The 23,645-nt window shown below is 38.1% G+C and overlaps 1 protein-coding gene across 1 annotated transcript in view; it reads left to right on the top strand.

The window, feature by feature from the left end:
- Nucleotides 1-23,645, top strand: part of ARHGAP31 (Rho GTPase activating protein 31) — a 529,752-nt gene that overhangs the window by 353,621 nt on the left and 152,486 nt on the right. The window contains exon 4 of the mRNA XM_053705847.1: nucleotides 13,493-13,575. Coding sequence (XP_053561822.1) covers nucleotides 13,493-13,575 — 83 coding nt within the window. The remainder of the gene's footprint in view (nucleotides 1-13,492; nucleotides 13,576-23,645) is intronic.

Below are 23,645 nucleotides of genomic sequence, written 5' to 3'. Positions count from 1 at the left end.
CCCTTTATTACCCATTCCCCAGTTTTGCATAACCAACACTGTTATATTAATGCACGTTTTACCTCTGTGATTACCTTATATCTAAGACTCTGCAGACTGCCCCCTTTATCTCAGTGCTGACTCTTAAATAACTCTACTGGAGTGAGCACACTGCTATCTATATGACACACATGAGCTAGCATTGCCTGTCAAAATGCACTGAGATAAGAGGCAGTCCAATGGCTTAGAAATTAGCATATGAGACTACCTACGTTTAGCTTTCCACAAAGAATACAGAGAGAGCAAAGCAAATTTAATGATAAAACTAAATTGGAAAGTTGCTTAAAATGACATGCCATATCTGAATCATGAAAGTTTAATTTTGACTAGACTGTCCCTTTAATAGATACAACTACTACCTCTGTGTCTTACGACTTAACTGAAAAGTGTGTTAAGGGGAGGAGCGTTTCCCTTGGGTTTGTACACTGTGAACTCCCGTATTAGGGCATTTAATCCCTTATGTTAGGGGTAGCTAAAGGTAACACAAATAATGTTGTGCTAAAAAAACTGATAAGTGCATCCAGTAACAATCTCTAACAGAAGCCAAATACATCTTAAAAATGGCAGGAGAAAAGTTTTTTAAGTATAAAAATGAATATCACATGATTTATGCATTATACAGGTATACCCCGCTCATACAGCGGGTTAGGGACCGGAGCCCCGCTGTAAAGTGAAAACCGCCTTAAAGTGAAACAAGGCAGTTTTAGCTTTCTTTTCACTTGCCAGTGTGCTTAAAAACTTGAAAACATGTTTGAACTAACATATATTAGGGGTGCAATAGTGCTTTTGTTTAGTTTAACACTAGCACAGCACAGTATTCAATAAATACTGTACCTGTATAATAGTGACAATTACTGTAGTAAAATTTACCAGACTATAACACTGAGACACAGATTGCACTGTAATGCTGTAAACAGAGTGAACTACGCGTAACAAAATGGTGCCAGTCACTTTTCTCGCAATCTCACGATGACTACAGCACTGTTTCAAAATCCTTGGAGGTTGAACTTCAGCTCCACAAAGCGCTGTATTAGCGAAGCGCTGTAAAGTGAAGCGCTGTAAAGTGAGGTATACCTGTACATTTATTCTGCATAATTTTAGGTGTATTCTGTGTTTGTTTTAATGATAAAAAATGTGTTTAAATAAAAAACTAAAAAAATAGCCATACACTGTAGGCTTAGCCTGGAACTTCTGTGTGGTTTCTGATTTTTCATCACTTAATTCTTTAGGCTACAAATGATCGACTAGAATAATATTTGCTTAGTGTTATAGTCAGGAAGTGAAGGTTAGAATAGGAGACAGACCGGGTATCATTCTGAAAACGACATAAGTCTATAAGCCAGTTAAACGTTCACTGCAGATCATGTCTGTTCTTGTTACACCTGCCAGTGAGAGAAGAGTTTAAAAGGACATAGGGGTTATAATGAAAGTTTCATGATTCAGATAAAGTGTTTACAGCATTACAATTTATTTGTTATTATAAAATGTACCTTTTTCTTTCGGCATCTTATGTTGAAATGTTTTCATGAGAGAATACAGAGGTAGGTTCAGGCTTTTATTAAGTGCAACTTAAAGGGACAGTAAATTTAAAATTAAACTTCGGAATTCAGATAGATTGTGCAATTTTAAACAACTTTCCAATTAACCTCCATTATCAGATTTGCTTTGTTCTCTTGGTATCCTTTATCTTAGGAACATACATACACTTAAGCATTCTATAGCAGCAGTGTTTGCACTTATATATAACATTGCGAAAAACATTGTTGCAAACACGGATGCCTGATGCTAAGGGCACGTGTATGCTCCAGAGTTTTTCTGGGATTGCTCTTTAATAAATGATACCAAGATAAATAAGCACAATTGATAATATAAGTAAATAGGAAAGTTGTTTAAATTGAAGTTTGATTTTGACTTAAATAACCCTTTTATAATCATAATGCTAACAATTATTTCTGAATTAATAACTCATTTGACCAGCAAATTGGAAATGTAGTTCATGGTTATAAAGTAAAAACACTGTGTGCCCCATTTATAATTTCACCGACGTACAAGGTACCCAACTAGGGAACCTGTCCACCTGTATGTCCACATTTTTTATTGCTCAACAAATTTATTGTGCTGCTGTGTGAGGGTCAGGCCTGTCAATCACCCAGAACAAATTAATTTGGGGTGTTTTAAGTCTGACATCTCTTAACCCATAAACTGCCATCACCCCACAATGGAATAAACCTTAATAAGCTATTAACCCCTAATACGCCATTCACCCCATCGCAAAATACCTATTAAAACTATTAACCCCTAAACTGCCATCCCCCACCAATGAAATAAACGTAATTAACCTATTACCTCCTAATCCGCAAACCCCCCATAACGCAAAGTACGAAGAGGATCCTCCACACTCCATGGCTCTGCAGTCGCCGGTCCTGGCCCGCGGTCATCTCCGCTCTGCGCCGACTTGGTCCTGGAAGAAAAAAGAAGAGGTACCCGCTTGGAAGAAGATGTCGGCTGCTTGGAAGAAGACTTCACCTCCTGGAAGTTAGAGTCTGGAGATGCAGGGAAAGTTTTTCTGCAAAGCCATGCAGACTACTGCTAACAGCTCCTAAGTAATCAGTGTTGACGAGTTTCACTGCCTGCTTTCTCTCACTGAAGTCCATGTCAGGAGCGCTACTATAAGAATGTCAGACTTTAGAGGCTGTGTTCTGTTCCACAGCATGGATCCTGGAGGTAAGGTTGTTTCAATTTTTACACATACAATGCTATAACAGGGCCACAGTGTGGCTCCATTATACCTTGATAGAATCTGGGGTTAATATCTTCTGAAGGGGGTTTATTGAACAGTTGGGGTTAATTAATCAGTGTATTAATTATTTATCTGCTGCTTTGTGTGATTTTTTTTATTGGGCTGATAGACTGTGTGTTTTTGGCTGGAACAAACAGGTTTCACTTTTAAGTTTCACTTTCATTTTTGAAAGTGTTGCACAGCTCCTTTTACTTGCTGTACTTACAGGGGAAGTACTGTCTTGCACTCCATGTGACCGGGTGTGGTCTATGTTCATTTCCTCCATTCCTGCTGAGACTTGAACCTGAGGAGAGCATTTCCTCTGTTAACTGTCTGGGTCTAGGAGGTGGTGAGTGCCCTAGCCATTTGGAGTATAAAGGTGCAGTTTTCTATAAAAAAAAAAGGGTTTTATTTGTGTCCTTCTGTGAGTATAACCTGAGCTATGTTAGAAGGTACTTCTTCTATACTAAATCATATCCGTTTATATTGTGGGGAGGCCGTGGTTTTCCCGCCCACTCAATTATGTTCCACATGCCTTAACACCGTTATAAAGTCTAAGAAGGGACCTGCTAAGGCTCTTAGTCCCTCTGAGCCGTCTGCCTCTCAGGACTCGGCATCCCATGAGATTACTACCCTTGCTACATTATCCACTCCACATGCAGTTCCCCGTAGCACATCTAATCTTCCATCCGGATGTGGGCCTTCTTTCTGCGGACTTTGCCGTTCAGTTACAAACGGGGTTGTCTGCAGCCCTCAGTGCATTACCTCACTCTAACAAACGCAAGAGAAAGGTTAAACATAGCTTTCCTGACCCGGAGTCATCTAAATATTTATCGGAATTAGCTATTATGTCCCAGTTATCCGATGATGAGTTAACCTCTGTAGCTTCAGAGGGTGAACTTTCTTGTTCGGAGTCCTTAGTGTCTAAGCCTCCTGCTGCGGAGGAACCGTCCTTTAGATTTAAAATTTAGCACTTGTGTTTTTTATTAAAGGAGGTTCTGTCTACGTTAGAGGTTCCAGAGGCCACGCTGCCTGAAGAACCTATGATACCTAAATTAGACAGAGTTTATGAAGACAGGAAAGTTCCTTTGACTTTTCCTGTGCCGGTTAAGATGGCGAATATTATTAAGAACAAATGGGAAAGAATTGGTTCTTCTTTTTCTCCCTCGTCTACTTTTCAAAAGTTGTTCCTGGTCCCGGACTCTCAACTGGATTTGTGGGGCTCCATTCCTAAGGTGGATGCTGCTATCTCTATGCTTGCTAAACATACTGCCATACCTCTTGAGGATAGTTCTTCATTCAGAGAGCCGATGGATTAGAAAATTGAAACCTTTCTGAGAAAGATGTTTCAACGTGCAGGATTTTTGTTTCAACCGGCAGCTGCAGTTGCCGGAGTGGCTACCTACTGGTGTGACTCTTTGTTGGAACTCATTGAGGTGGAATCTCCCCTCAAGGATATTCAAGACAGAATTAAAGCTCTGAGAATTGTTAATACTTTTATCTGTGATGCGAACATGCAAAATATTCGCCTAAATGCAAAGGCCTCTGGCTTTGCGGTCCTAGCCCTGCCGGGCGCTCTGGTTGAAGTCTTGGTCTGAGGATATTACTTCTAAGTAAAGGGAAAGATTTTATTTATTCCAGGCCTGGACTCCATTATTTCTGCTGTTATTGGAGGCAAGGATGCCTTCCTACCGCAAGATAAGAAGAACAAGTCTAAGGGACAACAATCTTCTAATTTTCGTTCCTTTGGTTCTGACAAATCCCAACGACAACAATCCAACTCCAAGCCCGAGCAACCCAAAAGTACTTGGAAGCCGGCTCAGTCCTGGAATAAATCCAAGCAGAATAAGAAGCCTGCCGAAAACAAATCGGCATGAAGGGGCGGCCCCAGATCCGGGATTGGATCGTGTAGGGGGCAGACTGTCTCTTTTTTCAGATGTCTGGTTCAAGGACGTACAGGATCCGTGGGTCCTGGAGGTGGGTTCTCAGGGATACAAGATAGGCTTCAAATCCCATCCGCCAAAGGGCAGATTCCTTCTCTCGAATCTGTCTATCAGACCAGAAAAGAGGGATGCCTTTCTACGGTGCGTTCGGGAACTATCCTCCTTAGGAGTTGTTGTCCCGGTGCCTATTGAAGAAAGAGGTTTGGGGTTTTATTCAAACCTTTTCGTGCTCCCAAAGAAGGAGGGAACTTTCCGCCCAATTCTGGACATAAAGTGCTTAAACAGTAGAAGGCTACTTCAAATTCCCTATCTTTTTGGTTAAGGAGTGTCATCCGCTTAGTTTACGAGACAGCGGGACATCGTCCTCCTGAGAGGAGGCTTCCTCTTGGGCCTTTAAGAACGAGGCCTTAAAGCAGTGGCTTCCTCTTGGGCCTTTAAGAACGAGGCCGCTATGGATCAGATTTGTAAGGCGGCTACCTGGTCCTCCTTACATACTTTTTCGAAATTTTACAAGTTTGATGTTTTTGCTTCGGCTGAAGCAGCTTTTGGGAGAAGTTTTGCAGGCTGTGGTGCCCTCAGAATAGGGTCCACCTCTTTCTTTATGTTCCCTCCCGTAATTCATTCAGTGTCCTCTGGAGCTTGGGTAAGGTTTTTCCAAAACATAATTTATGCTTACCAGATAAAATCCTTTCCTTCCGGATAGGGAGAGTCCACGGACCCCGCCCATTTTTTTTGCCTATGGGCAATCCCCGATTATTTATTTTATTTTTCTGGCACCATTTATACCTTAATGTTTCTCCTACTTTTCCTTGTTCCCTCAGGAGAATGACTGGGGTATTGAGGAAGTGGGAGGGATATTTAAGCCTTTGGCTGGGGTGTCTTTGCCTCCTCCTGATGGCCAGGTGTTGTATTTCCCAGCAGAATTGAATGAAGCCGTGGACTCTCCCTATCCTTAATTTATCTGGTAAGCATAAATTATGTTTTTAGAAGTAAAAGAGCTGTTTAACTTAGGGCAATGCCCTACAAAAGGCCCTATTTAAGGGCTATTTGTAGTTTAGATTAGATTAGGGGGTGTTTTTATTTTGGGGGGGCTTTTTTATTTTCATAGAGATTAGTTTTAATTTTTGATAATTTGGTTTATTATTTTCTGTATTGTTAGACAATTTGTTGTAATTTTAAATTAATTTAAACTTTGTTTTTTTTATTTTTAAAGTAATGTTAGGTTTATTATTGTAATTTAGTATTTTTTAATTTTAGGTAATTGGGGTTAATTTAGGGGGTGTTAGGTTAGGGGGATTAGTAATTTAATTACTTATTTGCGTTGTGGGGGGTTGGCGGTTTAGGAGTTAATAGATTTATTAGGTTAATTGCGTTTTGGGGGTTTGGCGGATTAGGGGTTAATATGCTTATACGATACTTTGCAATGGGGGAGTGGCAGATTAGGGGTTAATAGGTAGATTGCAATGTGGGTTTTGGCGGATTCGGGGTTAATACATTTATTAGTTAGATTGCGATGTGGGAGGATGGCGGATTAGGGTTTAATTAGATTGCGATGAGGGGGGTTGGCTTATTAGGGGTTAATACATTTATTATTAGTTCCGATATTGGGGTGATGGGGGATATAGGGGTTTTACGTGTCGGCTTTATTTTTGAGAGGCGGGTTAGACTTTTACAGGAGATTTGACTCTTTTTTTTAAATTATTTTCTTAGGCGTCGGCAGTTTCTAAAGTGGGAAATTACAGACGACGCGGGTTTCAGCAGTTACGTGGAAGCTTGTGCCGCATATGTAATCTCGCCCAAAGTTTGCTTAGATATCCAATAGGGCATGTGCACGCTAACCATCTTGAGAGACAATTCTTTCTTTCACCAAACAAGACCACAGTTTGGTTAAATGTTTAGCAAAAATTGACAGAAAGACTGACCACTGAGACAACATTTTTACCTAATTTCAAGGGGCTAAATGCTATATACTGAATGATATTGATGTTTGTCACCTGTGCCTGCTTCTAGACAGGGTTTGTGGGTGGCAAGGAGAGGCATCTGTCCCCCTCTGGAGCTTAGCTCTTTATCAAATTAATTATTAGTAGTATTATTTTTGGTTCTCCCCCCCCCCCCCCCCCATGGCTCCTAGTACCACTTAAGTCATGTGACAAATCTCCACCACACACAGAAAGAAACATGGGTATATGCAGCTTACGGACATAGTGAAAGCAGATTTCACTTCATGGTTTGGAAGCTCCGCCCTGCTGTCCCTCCCCTTATTCCACTCACTGGTCAATTAACTCCACCCAATTAACTCCACCCACAGAACATCTGCAACTCTGCCACTACACTCATGGTCCACCCAAATAACATTGAAACTCCGCCCACAAGTCTCCCTCACTTAGCTTAGGCCTCTCAGTCCCATAAAAGTTAAAGGGATACTAAACCCAAAATTTTTCTTTCATGATTCAGATACAGCATTAAATTGTAAGCAACTTTCTTAAGGTCATTGCTTTATAGTGGTCAGTAGGTAGCTCCTACCATTCTCAGGGTTTTGGGAGCACGATAAAGTCAGAAAGCGTAGTGTTTTGCCAGGATTTACAAGGCAGTTTTGAGTTTCACTTTTTAACGACTCTTTATCTATTTCCACAAGCAGTTGCATGCCAATATGTAGCCAGCCGGGTTTCCGTCAGGTTTTGTTACCTTATTACCTTTTATCCCTAGCTACAAATCATTCAGAATGTGCCAGTCACTTCCCAACATGTGGAGGTCTTGCTCGTTAGTAGGACTATAGTCCAGGTCTGACGTGCGCTTCAGCCATGAAGCGGTCGTTGCCTTTGTTCGTATCCTTAACGCGGCACTGCTGTGCCCGGGTTCAGGCCTACGAAGTGTCGGCCAAGAGCACTGCGTTATGGCCTGGGTGATGTTTGCCATATTCCAAACGGCATATGAAGCTGAGCACACACAAACGCTCCGCCCCTTCCAAATCCGCCACAGCATTCAATTTTAAGCCACTTTCTAATTTACTCCTATTATCAATTTTTCTCTGTTCTCTTGCTATCTTTTTTTGAAAAAAAAAAAGCCATCTAAGCTAAGAAGCCAGACAATTTTTGGTTCAGACCACTGGGCAGCATTTATCCACCAATCAGCAAGGACAACCCAGGTTGTGAACCAAAAATGGGCTGGCTTCTAAACTTACATTCTTGCTTTTCAAATAAAGATAGCAAGAGAATAAAGAAAAATTGATAATAGGCGTAAATTAGAAAGTTGCTTAAAATTGCATGCTCTATCTGAATCATTAAATATAAAATATGGGTTCAGTGTCTTTTTAAGCTTAGCTGACTTGTTTAGATCTGCTAAATGAGCTACACAATTAGTTATTTTCTTTAAATGTTGTGCTTAGTGGAGGATTTTATATTCACTTTTCACCTCCCCATAATTTTAAATGTATTTCGCCCAGGAATCAACTTCACCCAGCTGTGATTCAGACCTACACCCAGCTGATGAGTGGCAATAACCACGAAACGGCGTCCTGGGATGGTCTGAATCACTGTACAAACCCTAGCTAAGCTTAAAGGGACACTGTACCCAAATTTTTTCTTTTGTAATTCAGAAAGAGTATGCAATTTTAAGCAACTTTCTAATTTACTCCTATTATCAATTTTTATTCGTTCTCTTGCTATCATTATTTGAAAAAGAAGGCATCTAAACTTTTTTTGGTTTCAGTACTCTTGACAGCACTTTTTATTGGTTGATGAATTTATTCACCAATCAGCAAGGACAACCCAGGTTGTTCACCAAAAATGGGCCGGCATCTAAACTTACATTCTTGCATTTCAAATAAAGATACCAAGAGAATGAAGAAAATTTGATAATAGGAGTAAATTAGAAAGTTGCTTAAAATTTCATGCTCAATCTGAATCACAAAAGAACATTTTTGGGTACGGTGTCCCTTTAAAGGAGCAGTAGATACAGTAGATTTGCATGATGAACAAATGCATGATAAAAAAAATCCATGCAAATAGCACTTAGTCTGAACTTCAAATGAGTAGTAGTTTTTTTTTCTGACAAATTTCAATGTTATGTATATTTCCACTCTCCTGTATCATGTGACACCCATCAGCCAATCACAAATGCATTTACATATATTCTGTGAATTCTTGCACATGCTCAGTAGTTGCTGGTGACTCAAAAAGTGTAAATATAAAAATAATTTGCACATTTTGTTAATGGAAGTAAATTGGAAAGTTCTTTAAAACTGCCTGCTCTATATGAATCATGAAAGTTTAATTTTGACTTGAGTGTCCCTTTTAAGCGGTAAGAAAAAGGCACAGTGGCAGCCTCAGCCGAGCTTCACAACTGCATACAGAGGAGTGGTGGAATCTTGCTGAGTGTTTGCTTCATTTATTTTTTTTAAATTAGGATTTATTTATTTACAAATAATCTGAAACAATAGCTACTGTGCTAAAGATGTCTTAGTAAAATAATGTTTGTGGTTTATCGCCATGTAAAACCCGTTGTAACTTGTAGCCAAGAATATTTATGAACTAAGCTTCTGCAACACTTGTGCAGTTGTGATTGTAGTAATTACATGAAAATAAATCAGGTCACATTGTTGATTTCCTGTGTTAGTAATAACACGCCTCAGTGGAACCAATTAACAAAACAAAAGATATACAAATTCTCTCCATGTGTTTGCGATATATTTAATAATAACAATTTGTACCACTGCATCATGCAAAGCATCTAATTCATGCTATCAATCAGCAGGGCCGCCACTAGAAATTTTGGGGCCCCTGACTCAACCATTGATCAGGGCCCCCCCCCCCACCCTCCTTTGACATGTGCCATTTTTGACGAAGTGACTAAAACGTATATGCACTTTATTCTTAAAGGGACACTGAACCCAATTTTTTTATTTTGTGATTCAGATAGAGCATGAAATGTTAAGCAACTTTCTAATTTACTCCTATTATCAAATTTTCTTCATTCTCTTGGTATCTTTATTTGAAATGCAAGAATGTAAGTTTAGATTCCGGCCCATTTTTGGTGAACAACCTGGGTTGCTCTTGCTGATTGGTGGATAAATTCATCAACCAATAAAAAAGTGCTATCCAGAGTTCTGAACTAATAAAAAAGCTTAGATGCCTTCTTTTTAAAATAAAGATAGCAAGAGAACAAAGAAAAATGGATAATTGGAGTAAAATAGAAAGTTGCTTAAAATTGCATGCTCTATCTGAATCATGAAAGAAAAAATGTGGGTTCAGTGTCCCTTTAATTGTCTATTTAAACTTGGAAATGTTGTAAAGGTAGTAAAATACACAGACACACTCATACACTGAAACACACAAACACACTCACACATAAGGATTTACATATAGACACTCTAGCAGACACACAAAGAAACACACACAGACACAGACACCCAAACACTCAGCACTTGTTTAAATTGACCTGACAAGTAATGAGGTAAACTACAGTTTTGTAAAAAAAAGGAGATTTAGAAAACAAAATATGGAGTTCTGATTATCTTTTCGTAAAGGAAGATAACTAAATTATGACAACAGCATGCAGTGGCTGAAAGGAAGGGCCCTGAACTGCCTAAATAATAATTTAAAGGTTAAATGATGGATTGGTTACTTCCGGAAAGGTCTTGTTAGTCTCAAAGTCTGTAGAAATATGTGAATAATTAGTAGTAAGGTCAAAATGTCCTAAAAAGGAACAGACAATGGACACACACACACACACAAACTCAAACTTGCACATACACCCAAGGAAACATCAACAGAGACAGCCTCAGAAAACACACAAAGACATACACACACACACACAGACACCCACAGAAAACACACAAAGACATACACACACACACAGAGAGACAACCACATAAAAAACACACAAAGACATACATACACACACTCTCACTGAGATATCCACAGAAAACACACAAAGACATCCACACACCCTCACAGAGACACCCACATAAAACACACACCCTCACAGAGACATCCACAGAAAACAGACATACACACCTACCCTCACAGAGGCATCCATAGAAAATACACAAAGACAAACATACACACACCCTCACAGAGACACCCACAGAAAAAGCTCAAAGACATATGCACACACGCTCACAGACATCCAGAGAAAATGCACAAAGACATACACACCCACCCTCACAGACATCCAGAGAAAATGCACAAAGACATACACACCCACCCTCACAGAGAGACCCACAGATAAAAAATACATACACACTCATAGAGACACAAACCAAAGCACAAAGACATAAACACAGACACCCACAGAAACACTCACAGGAGGAAACATGTATGCACCTTGCATCCCCTAAATCAACAGTGTGTGACATGCATGATAAATAATTTTTTAGAAATTAAGAGATCACTTTTTTAAAGAATCATATTTGTAAATGTGCAAACAAAAATAATTCTGTGAATGAAAAATTGTACATTAATGAGCTGGGTAGATGGCTAGATGAAGAAAAGTACCTTTAAAAGGTTGACATATGTTTGTTTGTTTTTTTCCCCAACCAAGAGCACCACTTCAAATATAGTGTACAAATTTTCCCAGCTGTCAGCTGTACTTATGGATTTTGAAAATGCTGTACTCTATATGGTCTTGGTGGGACCATAAGCTGTGGTACTCATACCATTAGATCTGGTTAAATGCAGGATTTAGGCTTGTTGGTATGTATTTCAAAATTAAGTCAGCTGTAGTATAAACTGAACAGTTTTAAGCTAACCTGTCTCATTTCAAACACTGAGCAATCTTAGTCTGAGAGTATAAAATTTTATGCAGATGTAAAAATCTTAGATAAAATGCCTCCTTGCATCTGGAAAGTCCTTGCATAAAGGGGCAGTAAACTGGAATTATATATTATATGTTTAGCCCCACCAAACATCTACTACCACACTGAAGTTACAATCCAAAATTGCACAAAGAAATAAAAAACATTTGCTAAGTAAGTCCTACCTCCTCTGCAAATGAAAGTGATCTGCCCTCTGACTCAGGCACACACTGTACAAAGTGCCAAGTCTGTCTCACACTGCGCATAGTGGTTTAGTGCACACTAAGAAATCCTCTCAAATGTTAATACTTTACTCCTTGTAATATCATTTCCCATGCTCAATTAGCACTCTGCTGTAGTACCCACTGGTGGCTGCCCAACTTTAAAAAAAAAAAAAAAAATTTTTTTTTTTTTTAGTTCTTGCCTCATGGGGCCCCCCCTGGCTCATTGGGCCCCTGACAGGAGTCACCCCTGTCACCCCCTGATGGCGGCCCTGTCAATCAGAGTCTACTGCAGTGGTGCTCGTAGAAAATTTGTCATCACCTACAGATTTTTCAGATCCAACATATTTGCAACTATGTGGAACTGAAAACTGAATCTGCATTTTTTAACAATAAATTGCATACAGTCTGCTTCCGATATCAATGTTACATTTTGCAAATACCTTTTCTAGGTCTTGGCTATTACCAGTATGCTGTGAAGCAACTTATGCTTTAAAAGGACAGTCTACCCAAAACGTTTCCTTTATTACCCATTCACCCCGTTTAGCATAACCAACACTGTTATATTAACATACGTTTTACCTCTGTGATTTCCTTGTATATAAGCCTTGCAGGCTGCCCTCTTATTTCAGGTTTTTTTTTTTATAGACTTGCGGTTTGGCCAATTAGTGCTGACTCATGAATAACTCCACAGGAGTGAGTACAATGCTATCTAATATAGCACTCATGAACTAGCACTGTCTGGCTGTGAAAAGCTGATTAAATGCACTGAGATAAGAGGCAACCTGCCAGAGGCTTAGAGACAGTCAGAAATTTAGAGGTTATAAAGAATATTAATATAATAATGTTGGTTGTGCAAAGCTGGGTAATCGGTAGTAAAGGCGTTTTCTATCTTTTCTAAATATTAAAAGAAATCAAGTAGACTGTCCCTTTAAGGCTTGTATTAAAGGGACACAAACCACTTTGTAATTGCATAGACATTTCTGTTATATTGCTATAGAATAACATATCAACCAAATGTACACATTATTTTAACAAATCAACACCTTGTTTGATGCAGTTGTTTTTCTCCAGCCACCACATCCCTTATTTGGAGGAGCCACTAGATGAGTTGCTGGAGTTGACAAGACACTACTAGAAATAATAATATGCACAGATACAGATCTAAAAGTCCAGTATAAAACCTTTTAAAAACTTACTTAGAAGCTCCCAGTTTAGCTCTGTTGATGAGGTTAGGCTGGGACACCCAGTGAAAGGGGCTGATAAAGTGGAATGAACAGACACTCCCCCCTCCCCTGCATATGAAAAGACTTATTACACAAATAGCAGAAATCTGTAGACTTGAGTCTACATCTGATACTTTGGGGCTTGGATAGGAGTCTGAAAATCAGCAGAATGTTTTTAAAAATAAGTAAAACTATACACTCTTACAAAAACACTCCTAGATAGTATATCTATAAATGTATCATCTATAAAACAATTCTGCAAATAAAAATCTAGTTTACAGTGTCCCTTTAACTGATGTATGATACACATTGGTAAAAACTAGATTTTTATGTCCCTTGAAAGGATCTAACGTTCACATTTCAGGGATGAAAGTCTCATGGTCTCTCATTGTCCAAAGCTGCAAAACAGATTTTCTTTCCTAATTCATTTGCTTTCTGTTACTGCCCTCACCTGATTAATGACTTGTTTTTTTACTTTGTGTGTTTCCCAGGATGCCGTATCATGCTCGTTAGAGGGAGAAAAATTATCCCGAATTCACAATATCATTCAGGAGCTGCCACCCTCGCACTACAGGTGACAATTCTATTGTTTAGCAGACATCAAAGCACAGACTATGCATTATTTCCTCTCATTAAAGGGACATGAAACACAAAATTATTCTATCATGAGTCAGACAGAGCATACAGTTTTACACAACTTTTCAGTTAACTGCTATGATCAAATTTGCTTCATTCTCTTGGTATTTTCTGTTAAAGGAGCAGCAATGCACTATTGGTAACTAGCTGGACACATCAAATGACATGGCACTACTTCTCAGAAATGTTTGTGGAATCCTTTTTTATATGTGTACAAAGTGGTTAAAAACATAGTCAGTTCCAGAACAATAATGCACTACTGAGAGCTAACTGATCTTATCCAGTGAGCCAATGACAAGGCACATATATGTCCAGCCACCAATCAGCAGCTAGCTCCCGGTAGTGCTTTGCTTCGCCAAAGCCTACCTAGATATGCTTTTCAACATAGAATACTAATAGAAGGAAGCAAATTAGATAATAGGAGTAAATTGGAAAGTTGTATAAAATTGCATGCTCTAACTTAAAGGGACATTATACACTCATTTTTTCTTTGCATATATGTTTTGTAGATTATCTATTTATATAGCCCATAAAGTTTTACTTAAAAAAAAGTATAGTTTTGCTTATTTTTAAATAACATTGCTCTGATTTTCAGACTCCTAACCAAGCCCCAAAGTTTTATGTGAATACTGTCAGCTACCTTCTCCAGCTTGCTCCTGTTTGTGTAAAGGGTCTTTTCATATGCAAAAGAAGGGTGGAGTGTCTTATTTCCCACTTGCAATGGGCTTTCCAGCTAACTTTTCAACAGAGCTAAACAGAGAGCTTATAAGTAAGTTTTTAAACCGTTTTATACTGGATTTTTATATCAGTATCTGTGCATCTTATTCTTTATAGTAGTGTCTATTACATGCGGTTATATGAAAATGAGTGTATACTGTCCCTTTAAGTATTAAAGTGTAATTTTTACTATATAGTCCATTTAAAGGCTCATATATTCAGCATTGTATAGAGAACCTTTAACTTAGATAAGAAAAAAATATTTTCTCAAAAGAAAAAAAAAAAACAGCTTTAGAACCTTACAGTTTCAAATAGCCAATCAGGGGCCAGATTGCAAGTGGAGCGCTATTTAAAGGACCAGTAATTTTTTCTAAATGTAGTTGTTTTTTGTATTGCTATCTTTAAAAATATGCATGAATATTGAGCTAAACTGTTTTTTTCAATATTTTATTTAAAAAACCCCTCATATTTCATAGTTTTTGTTTCACGGTCTTTCAATGTAAACTCCGCCCCTTCAAAAATCCCTTTCACTCTCATTTAAAATTCAACCTATGAAACATGTTTGTTTTGACTATCTAATTAGGCTGTGCTCGTTCCTGAGCGCATGCGCAATTGAATCGTCCGTGTGCGCATGCGCAAAAGGTTTCTGCGTTTACTTCCTGTTTTGCCGATCTTCAAAACTATATCCTGCTCAAGCGTTAACTGAGTTATAAGTAAGCTTTTTGTGTGCATCGGGTTACACTCGTATTACAAGTTGAAAGTAAAAAGTTATCGCACATGCACTAACCCAAGCATGTAAAAAAGCCGAACTTTAAATATTGCACGCAGGATAACCTATTCCCCATAGAAGTCAAAAAAGCAAAACAACCTACTCGCACAAACACGATCAGATAACCCAACATTAAAATATGAATATTGCACATACCGATGTTCTCCACATACAAGAATATGTTCTATTTATTCATAAATACATATTTCTATATATAACTTTTTTTTTTGCACAAATATATATATATATATATATATATATATATATATATATATATATATATATATATGTATGTATCGCTTTGCCTGTCTGATACCTCATATTTTTGAGACGGTATTATTATGAGTGATAGGGGTCGATTTATCAAAGGCTTCGCAAGCCTATCGATCTACTACGGCTGCAGGTTCTCACAAGAGAACCTGCACAACGTATTTAACAAGCAGCGGTCTTCAGACCGCTGCTTCCCTAATCTTTCACCACATCTAAAGTGGCGAAATTCAATCTCCGCGGTCTAGTCCGACGGGAGATTGACAGCTCTTGCCACCACGGGATTGGCTGTGCATGGGCAGGGGGCGTGATTGCACGTGAACGCAAAATAGCGCTTGTGTGCAATGCTGAATTCCGCCAGGGGAATTCAGCCCGCCAGAGGCAAGCTGCGCTGGACAGGGGCGCGTATGTGCGCCCCTGTTCGCCTCAGCTTGATAAATCACCTCTAACTGTACTTTGTAATGTATTTTATGGGTTTTGTGACACTTTTTTGTTTTGGGTATCATGTCCCTTTAAAGGGATTATTCTAGTCAAAATTAAACTTTCATGATTCAGATAGAGCATGCAATTTTAAAGGGACAGTATACACTAATTTTCACATAACTGTATGCAATAGACACTACTATAAAGAATAATATGCACAGATACTGATCTAAAAATCCAGTATGAAACCGTTTAAAAACTTACTTAGAAGCTCCCAGTTTAGCTCTGTTAAAAAGGTTACTGGAACACCCACTGCAAGAGGGAAATAGCAGACACTCCCCCTCCCCTGCATATCAAAAGACCCTTTACACAAACAGGAGCAAGCTGGAGTAGGTATACATCGGTATTCTCCTACACCTTTGGGGCTTGGTTAGGAGTCTGAAAATCAGAGCAATATTATTTAAAAGTAAGCAAAACTATACATTTAAAAAAAAAAAAAGTATGGTCTATATAAATAGATCATCTACAAAACATTAATGCAAAGAAAAATCTAGTGTATAATGTCCCTTTAACCAGAGCTCTGAGGACGCAATAATTATTGTAGCGTAAACTGCAATTGCGCTCAATCGATTGCATCGAGTGGAAAACTTGATGTGCGCAAACAGCCGCGATAAACCACTTTTCACAAATTTCTGTGCAGAGTGTTTGTACTTACAGAGTTACAGTATGATCTACTATATGTATAAACTGTGCCATACAGCTGGTGCTGCGAGGAGGTGACACAAAACAATATAGAAACACAAGGAAGGAAAAATTAGTATCACGCTATTAATACATTTTGATGCATTTTTTAACCTAAATAAAATGTTTTTAATCTTGTGTGTCAGTAGGACTTTGGTTTCTTTCTTTTGCTCTGTAACATATGCTTGTTTTAGTCTGACCTTTTGATCTGATGAATTTAACAAGTTAATTGGCTTTCTGCACAACATAAATAATGTGCTATGAATATAAAGGCCTCAATGTATTACATAGCTTGAGGCTTCATTTAAATATATTGTTGGTCTTTTAGGTACCATTAAGCCCTCATTTTTATTAAAGAGACATAAAAATTAAAATTAAACTTTCATCATTCATATTGAGCATTAATTTCTAAACAAAAGTTCAGTTTACTTCTGTTATCTAATTTACTTTGTCCTTTGGTATCCTTTATTGAAAAGCATACTTAGGTAGGCTCAAGAGCCAGCAGTGCCCTACCAGGTGCTTGCTGCTGATTAGTGACTACACAAATATGCCTCTTGTAATTGTCTCAGCAGTGTTTGTCCAGCTCTCAGTAGTGCATTCCTGCTCTGGGGCTGACTTTAACTATGTGTTTAACCATTTTATACCCAGAGAAAAAGGGAATCCTTTTTAACATTTAATGTCCCTTGGTAGTTTACATAATCTCAATTTTCTCACTTTGGGCTTCCAAAACATCAGCTGTGGTATTCTATTATCTGCTCCCATTGAAATCAAAAGGAACTGATAAACTATCATTTGTATCAAGTTTACGCTGCATAAATATCAGTTCTCCATTGCCAAACTTTGGCCAAATATTACTGAAGTTGACAAGAGAAATAAAGTAACTGTGCCTGCACATGCCAGTTTAACACACCCTAGCAAGTCTTGGGACAAGCATCCTGATTGGCTGCTTTAAGTCTCTCTACAGTGAGATGTGACTACTGAGGAAATTTTGAGGCAAGATATCTTCCCTTTTTACATAGAGAAGTTCAGGTGATATTTTCTATTCAGATTTTTACAGTTATGATTCATCACTTTTAAGTGATTTAGCATATAAGTATTATGTCCCTTTAAACATTTTATATTGCAATCTCACAGTGTTTACTGTCCCTTTAAATCCTCACTGACTTTGACCTGTGTCTGAATGGGAAGTTATCTTCCCCAATGAATTACTATATAAAATTAAGACTATGTATGACTGAATTCTTTCAGTTTCTTGATTTCTCCTTTTGATTACATTTTGCAGATGGACATAATGTTGTCTATTTAAAGACTCCCAAATTGGCCGTGTATTACAAGTATAAATATGGCAGTAATTTGACTTATGTAAGGCTTTTTCAAACATTTAAAAAATGTGTGTATTCTGCAATATTGTTCTGTTATATGGTGCACGACATATGGGACATTTTTCAGTCCCACGTAGCAAAAATGATTTCATAATGATGAATAATATAACTGTATCACACGTCTTTAATGTGGGAGTGAAGGCAGCAGGTTCCAGCTTCGGCAATGTACTTCCGACAGAGCTTTCTTGTACTGAAATAAAACTGCTCCCACACAGACACTTACAGTAAAAATAACAAGCTTAAGGGAGTAATTGCTTATCATTACCATTGTACGAGCAATAACTTTAGGAAAGATAGAACTTTATAAAATTATTCTTCCATAATTTAGCAGTAGGTCTTCAATCTTCATATGGCATCTGGTTCTTCATTGATGCTAGACTACCGAGTTACATTTTATATATATATATATATATATATATATATATATATATATATATATATATATATATATATATATATATATATATATATACACCGGCCACTTTATTAGGTACACCTGTTCAATTGCTTGGTAACACAAATTGCTAAACAGCGTTTCACATGGCAGCAACTCAATGCATTTAGGCATATAGATGTTGTGAAGACGACTTGCTGAAGTTCAAATCGAGCATCAGAATGGGGAAGAAAGGTGATTTAAGTGACTTTGAACGTGGTGTGGTTGTTGGTGTCAGGCGGGCTGGTCTGAGTATTTCAAAAACTTATGATTTACTGTGGTTTTCACGCACAACCATCTCTAGGGTTTACAGAGAATGGTCCGAAAAAGAGAAAATATCCAGTAAGCGGCAGTTGTGTGGACGACAATGCCTTGTTGAGGTCAGAGGAGAATGGGCAGACTGGTTCGAGATGATAGAAAGGCAACAGTAACTCAAATAACCACTCGCTACAACCAAGGTATGCAGAATACCATCTCTGAACACACAACACGTCGAACCTTGATGCAGATGGGCTACAGCAGCAGAAGACAACACCGGGTGGCACTCGTGTCAGCTAAGAACAGGAAACTGAGGCTACAATTTGCACAGTCTCACCAAAATTGGACAATAGAAGATTGGAAAAACGTTGCCTGGTCTGATGAGTCTCGATTTCAGCTGCAACATTCAGATAGTAGGGTCAGAATTTGGCAACAACATGAAAGCATGGATCCATCCTGCCTCGGTTCAACGACTGGTGGTGTAATGGTGAGGGGGATATTTTCTTGGCACACTTTGGGCCCCTTAGTACCAATTGAGCATAGTTTAAACGACACGCCCTACCTGAGTATTGTTGCTGACCATATCCATCCCTTTATGACTACAGTGTACCCATCTTCGTATGGCTACTTCCAGCAGGATAATGCACCATGCCACGAAGCTCAAATCATCTCAAACTGGCACCAAAAACAATGCCACGCTCAAATACTTAAATTTCCTTTCTTTCCCATTCTGATTAAAATTCAGCAAGTCGTCTTCACCACGTCTAGATGCCTAAATGCATTAAGGTGCTGCCATGTGATTGGCTGATTAGCAATTTGTGATACCAAGCAATTGGACAGGTGTACCTAGTAAAGGGGCCGGTGAGTGTGTGTATATATACAGGGAGTGCAGAATTATTAGGCAAGTTGTATTTTTGAGGATTAATTTTATTATTGAACAACAACCATGTTCTCAATGAACCCAAAAAACTCATTAATATCAAAGCTGAATATTTTTGGAAGTAGTTTTTAGTTTGTTTTTAGTTTTAGCTATTTTAGGGGGATATCTGTGTGTGCAGGTGACTATTACTGTGCATAATTATTAGGCAACTTAACAAAAAACAAATATATACCCATTTCAATTATTTATTTTTACCAGTGAAACCAATATAACATCTCAACATTCACAAATATACATTTCTGACATTCAAAAACAAAACAAAAACAAATCAGTGACCAATATAGCCACCTTTCTTTGCAAGGACACTCAAAAGCCTGCCATCCATGGATTCTGTCAGTGTTTTGATCTGTTCACCATCAACATTGCGTGCAGCAGCAACCACAGCCTCCCAGACACTGTTCAGAGAGGTGTACTGTTTTCCCTCCTTGTAAATCTCACATTTGATGATGGACCACAGGTTCTCAATGGGGTTCAGATCAGGTGAACAAGGAGGCCATGTCATTAGATTTTCTTCTTTTATACCCTTTCTTGCCAGCCACGCTGTGGAGTACTTGGACGCGTGTGATGGAGCATTGTCCTGCATGAAAATCATGTTTTTCTTGAAGGATGCAGACTTCTTCCTGTACCACTGCTTGAAGAAGGTGTCTTCCAGAAACTGGCAGTAGGACTGGGAGTTGAGCTTGACTCCATCCTCAACCCGAAAAGGCCCCACAAGCTCATCTTTGATGATACCAGCCCAAACCAGTACTCCACCTCCACCTTGCTGGCGTCTGAGTCGGACTGGAGCTCTCTGCCTTTTACCAATCCAGCCACGGCCCATCCATCTGGCCCATCAAGACTCACTCTCATTTCATCAGTCCATAAAACCTTAGAAAAATCAGTCTTGAGATATTTCTTGGCCCAGTCTTGACGTTTCAGCTTGTGTGTCTTGTACAGTGGTGGTCGTCTTTCAGCCTTTCTTACCTTGGCCATGTCTCTGAGTATTGCACACCTTGTGCTTTTGGGCACTCCAGTGATGTTGCAGCTCTGAAATATGGCCAAATTAGTGGCATCTTGGCAGCTGCACGCTTGACTTTTCTCAGTTCATGGTCAGTTATTTTGCGCCTTGGTTTTTCCACGCGCTTCTTGCGACCCTGTTGACTATTTTGAATGAAACGCTTGATTGTTCGATTATCACGCTTCAGAAGCTTTGCAATTTTAAGAGTGCTGCATCCCTCTGCAAGATATCTCACTATTTTTGACTTTTCTGAGCCTGTCAAGTCCTTCTTTTGACCCATTTTGCCAAAGGAAAGGAAGTTGCCTAATAATTATGCACACCTGATATAGGGTGTTGATGTCATTAGACCACACCCCTTCTCATTACAGAGATGCACATCACCTAATATGCTTAATTGGTAGTAGGCTTTCGAGCCTATACAGCTTGGAGTAAGACAACATGCATAAAGAGGATGATGTGGTCAAAATACTCATTTGCCTAATAATTCTGCACTCCCTGTATGTATATATATATATAGGTGTGTTTGTGTGTATACAGTGTTTATATGTGTTTATATAAACATGTTCATATGTGTGTCTGTATATATATATATATATATATATGTGTGTGTATTTTATATGTGTGTGTATATATATATATATATATATATGTGTGTGTGTGTATATATGTGTATATATATATATTTATATATATACACATATCAGGGCTCAAAATCACTACCCCACCCCCTCTTTGCATATGTTTAGCTATTGTGAAAAACCTTATTGTTCAGTACTTTTTCCTATTTTTTATTTTAAACCATAACAAATTGTCATTTTAATACAATCATTACAAACATTTTCACTTGCTGGTCATTTTGCCCAGTGTAAAGACAGCATTTATCTCTCTCAATTTCTACTCACCCAGGGTGGGCAAGTAGAAATTGTGAGCCTTGTGTGTATCTGTATGGTCTAGTTGTTGGGTGATACATTCAATCAGTGGGTCCATGGCTCATTTAGTAACTTCCCACATTTTCAACACTGACCAACAAAACTACTAATATTTGCTAAATAGAAAAAAAACAAGGTATTGAACAAGGCCATTAATTTGCATTTCATATCACTTTCAGATTACAAAAAAGTACCTAGTCAAAAGCTAAACAGGAGAAGCCTAACTCCCTGCTGTTGTGAAGCTTATTTCTAGGGCAAACACAATATTAATTTAACTTATGGTGAGATGAAAGTGAATCAGAGAACTCTGGGTAAGATATGCAAATGAGAAATACAGCTCACAATAATGCAAGTATTTTCACATCTTACCTAGAGTTCTTTGGTTAAAGGGACAGTCTAAACCAGAATTTTTGTTTAAAAAGATAATTTATTACCCATTCCAACACGTTTATATTGATATACTTTTTACCTCCTTGATTACCTTGTATCTAAGACTCTGCAGACTTCCCCTTATTTCAGTTCTTTTATCAGACTTGAATTTTAGCCAATCAGTGCTGACTCCTAGGTAATTCCACGTGCGTAAGCACAATGTAATCTGTATAGCACACATGAACTAACGCCCTTCAGTTGTGAAAAACTGTCAAAATGCATTCAGATAAGAGGCGTCCGTCAAGGGCTAAGAAATTAGCATATGAGCCTACCTAGGTTTAGCGTTCAACTAAGAATATCAAGAGTACAAATCAAAATTGATGATAAAAGGAAAAGGAAAAGTTTAAAATTACATTCCCTATCTAAATCATGAAAGTTTATTTTTGACTAGACTGTCCCTTTCACTTTTATCGCACCATAAGTTACATGAATAAAGTGTTTGCTCTCCAAATAAGCGTCACTAAACTGTAAATGAAACTTATCTCAAATTGCAAGTTTTAAGGGACAGTCTACTTGATTGTTTTTATTGTTTAAAAAGATAGATAACTATACGATAGATATTCTATAACTATACGTTCTCCAGGTTTGTATGACTAACACTGTTATATTAATATACTTTATAATCTCTAAGTTTTCCTGTTTCTAAGCCCCAGAAGGTCATCCCATAGCTTTTTAAATCTTGCACAACATTTAGATACTGCTAGTTCATGTGTGTGCCATATAGATAACATTGTGCTCACTCCCGTGGAGAATGATAATGGTTATGCAAAATGCCCTTATATCTTCAGAGGAACTGGTGTAGCTCTTTTAGGGCAAAGTTCCTCCTTATGAGAAAATTAATATGACACAAATTTGCTTCTGTATATTATTAAAGGGATGTTAATCAGTCAGTTTAAATGTTGTATTAAAAAAGCATCTATTTATTCATCTATTTAAATGGATTTTACCTTTTATTTATTTTTATACATTTGTGCAGTGTCTTTTACTTCCTGTCACAGCCCTACAAGGAGGAAGAGGCTTTTGCAGTAAGTTTTATCTTAGCCTGATATCATAAAACGTCAAGGTTAGTGAATAGACCAAATAGGGAGTCAGATTTGCTCATGCTCAGAACTGACAGAGTAAAAACGTAGGCTTTCAAAATTCTTCACTCTTATCACACTGAGGGCATGAAAATCAATAAGTTGTTTGCTGGTGTTTTTTACACGTTATGTTTTTTTTTTGTTTACTTTTATTTTACATATTTGTTTTTACCAATGGAGCACTGTTTAATATCCCTTTAAGTTCTTGTTTCATATTAATATTTGTGTTGGTCGGATAAAAACGGTTTAGCACGAAATGCATTTAGTCTGGTGACCAGCAAATACCAGAACTCTGATTAAGATATGCAAATACGATGTACATCATCACACAATAGATCCAATATTTGCATATCTTACCCAGAGGTCCTTCGTTTACTTTAATTTCACCAGATGTTTAATGAATAATGTGTTTGCCCCGGGATTAAGCTTCACTTAACAGCAAAGCAAACGCATCTTCTGCTGTTGTGACATGATGGTTTAAAATAGAAGGAAGGTTTGGTTATCCTGATGGCCTTTTGGCCGGGCACTTATTAGTAGCCTCAGATGAACAAGTAGCAAGAAAACCCATAGAGAAGGTGGTAACCCATATAGGGCAGAGCTACTTTATCCTTTCATGGGTTCCTGTGCTTAAAGGACCACTCTAT

This window comes from Bombina bombina, chromosome 3 (assembly GCF_027579735.1).
Source record: "Bombina bombina isolate aBomBom1 chromosome 3, aBomBom1.pri, whole genome shotgun sequence".
Lineage (NCBI taxonomy): Eukaryota > Metazoa > Chordata > Amphibia > Anura > Bombinatoridae > Bombina > Bombina bombina.
The sequence above is the reverse complement of the archived record's forward strand: the minus strand, read 5'-3'. Positions and strand labels throughout refer to the sequence as shown.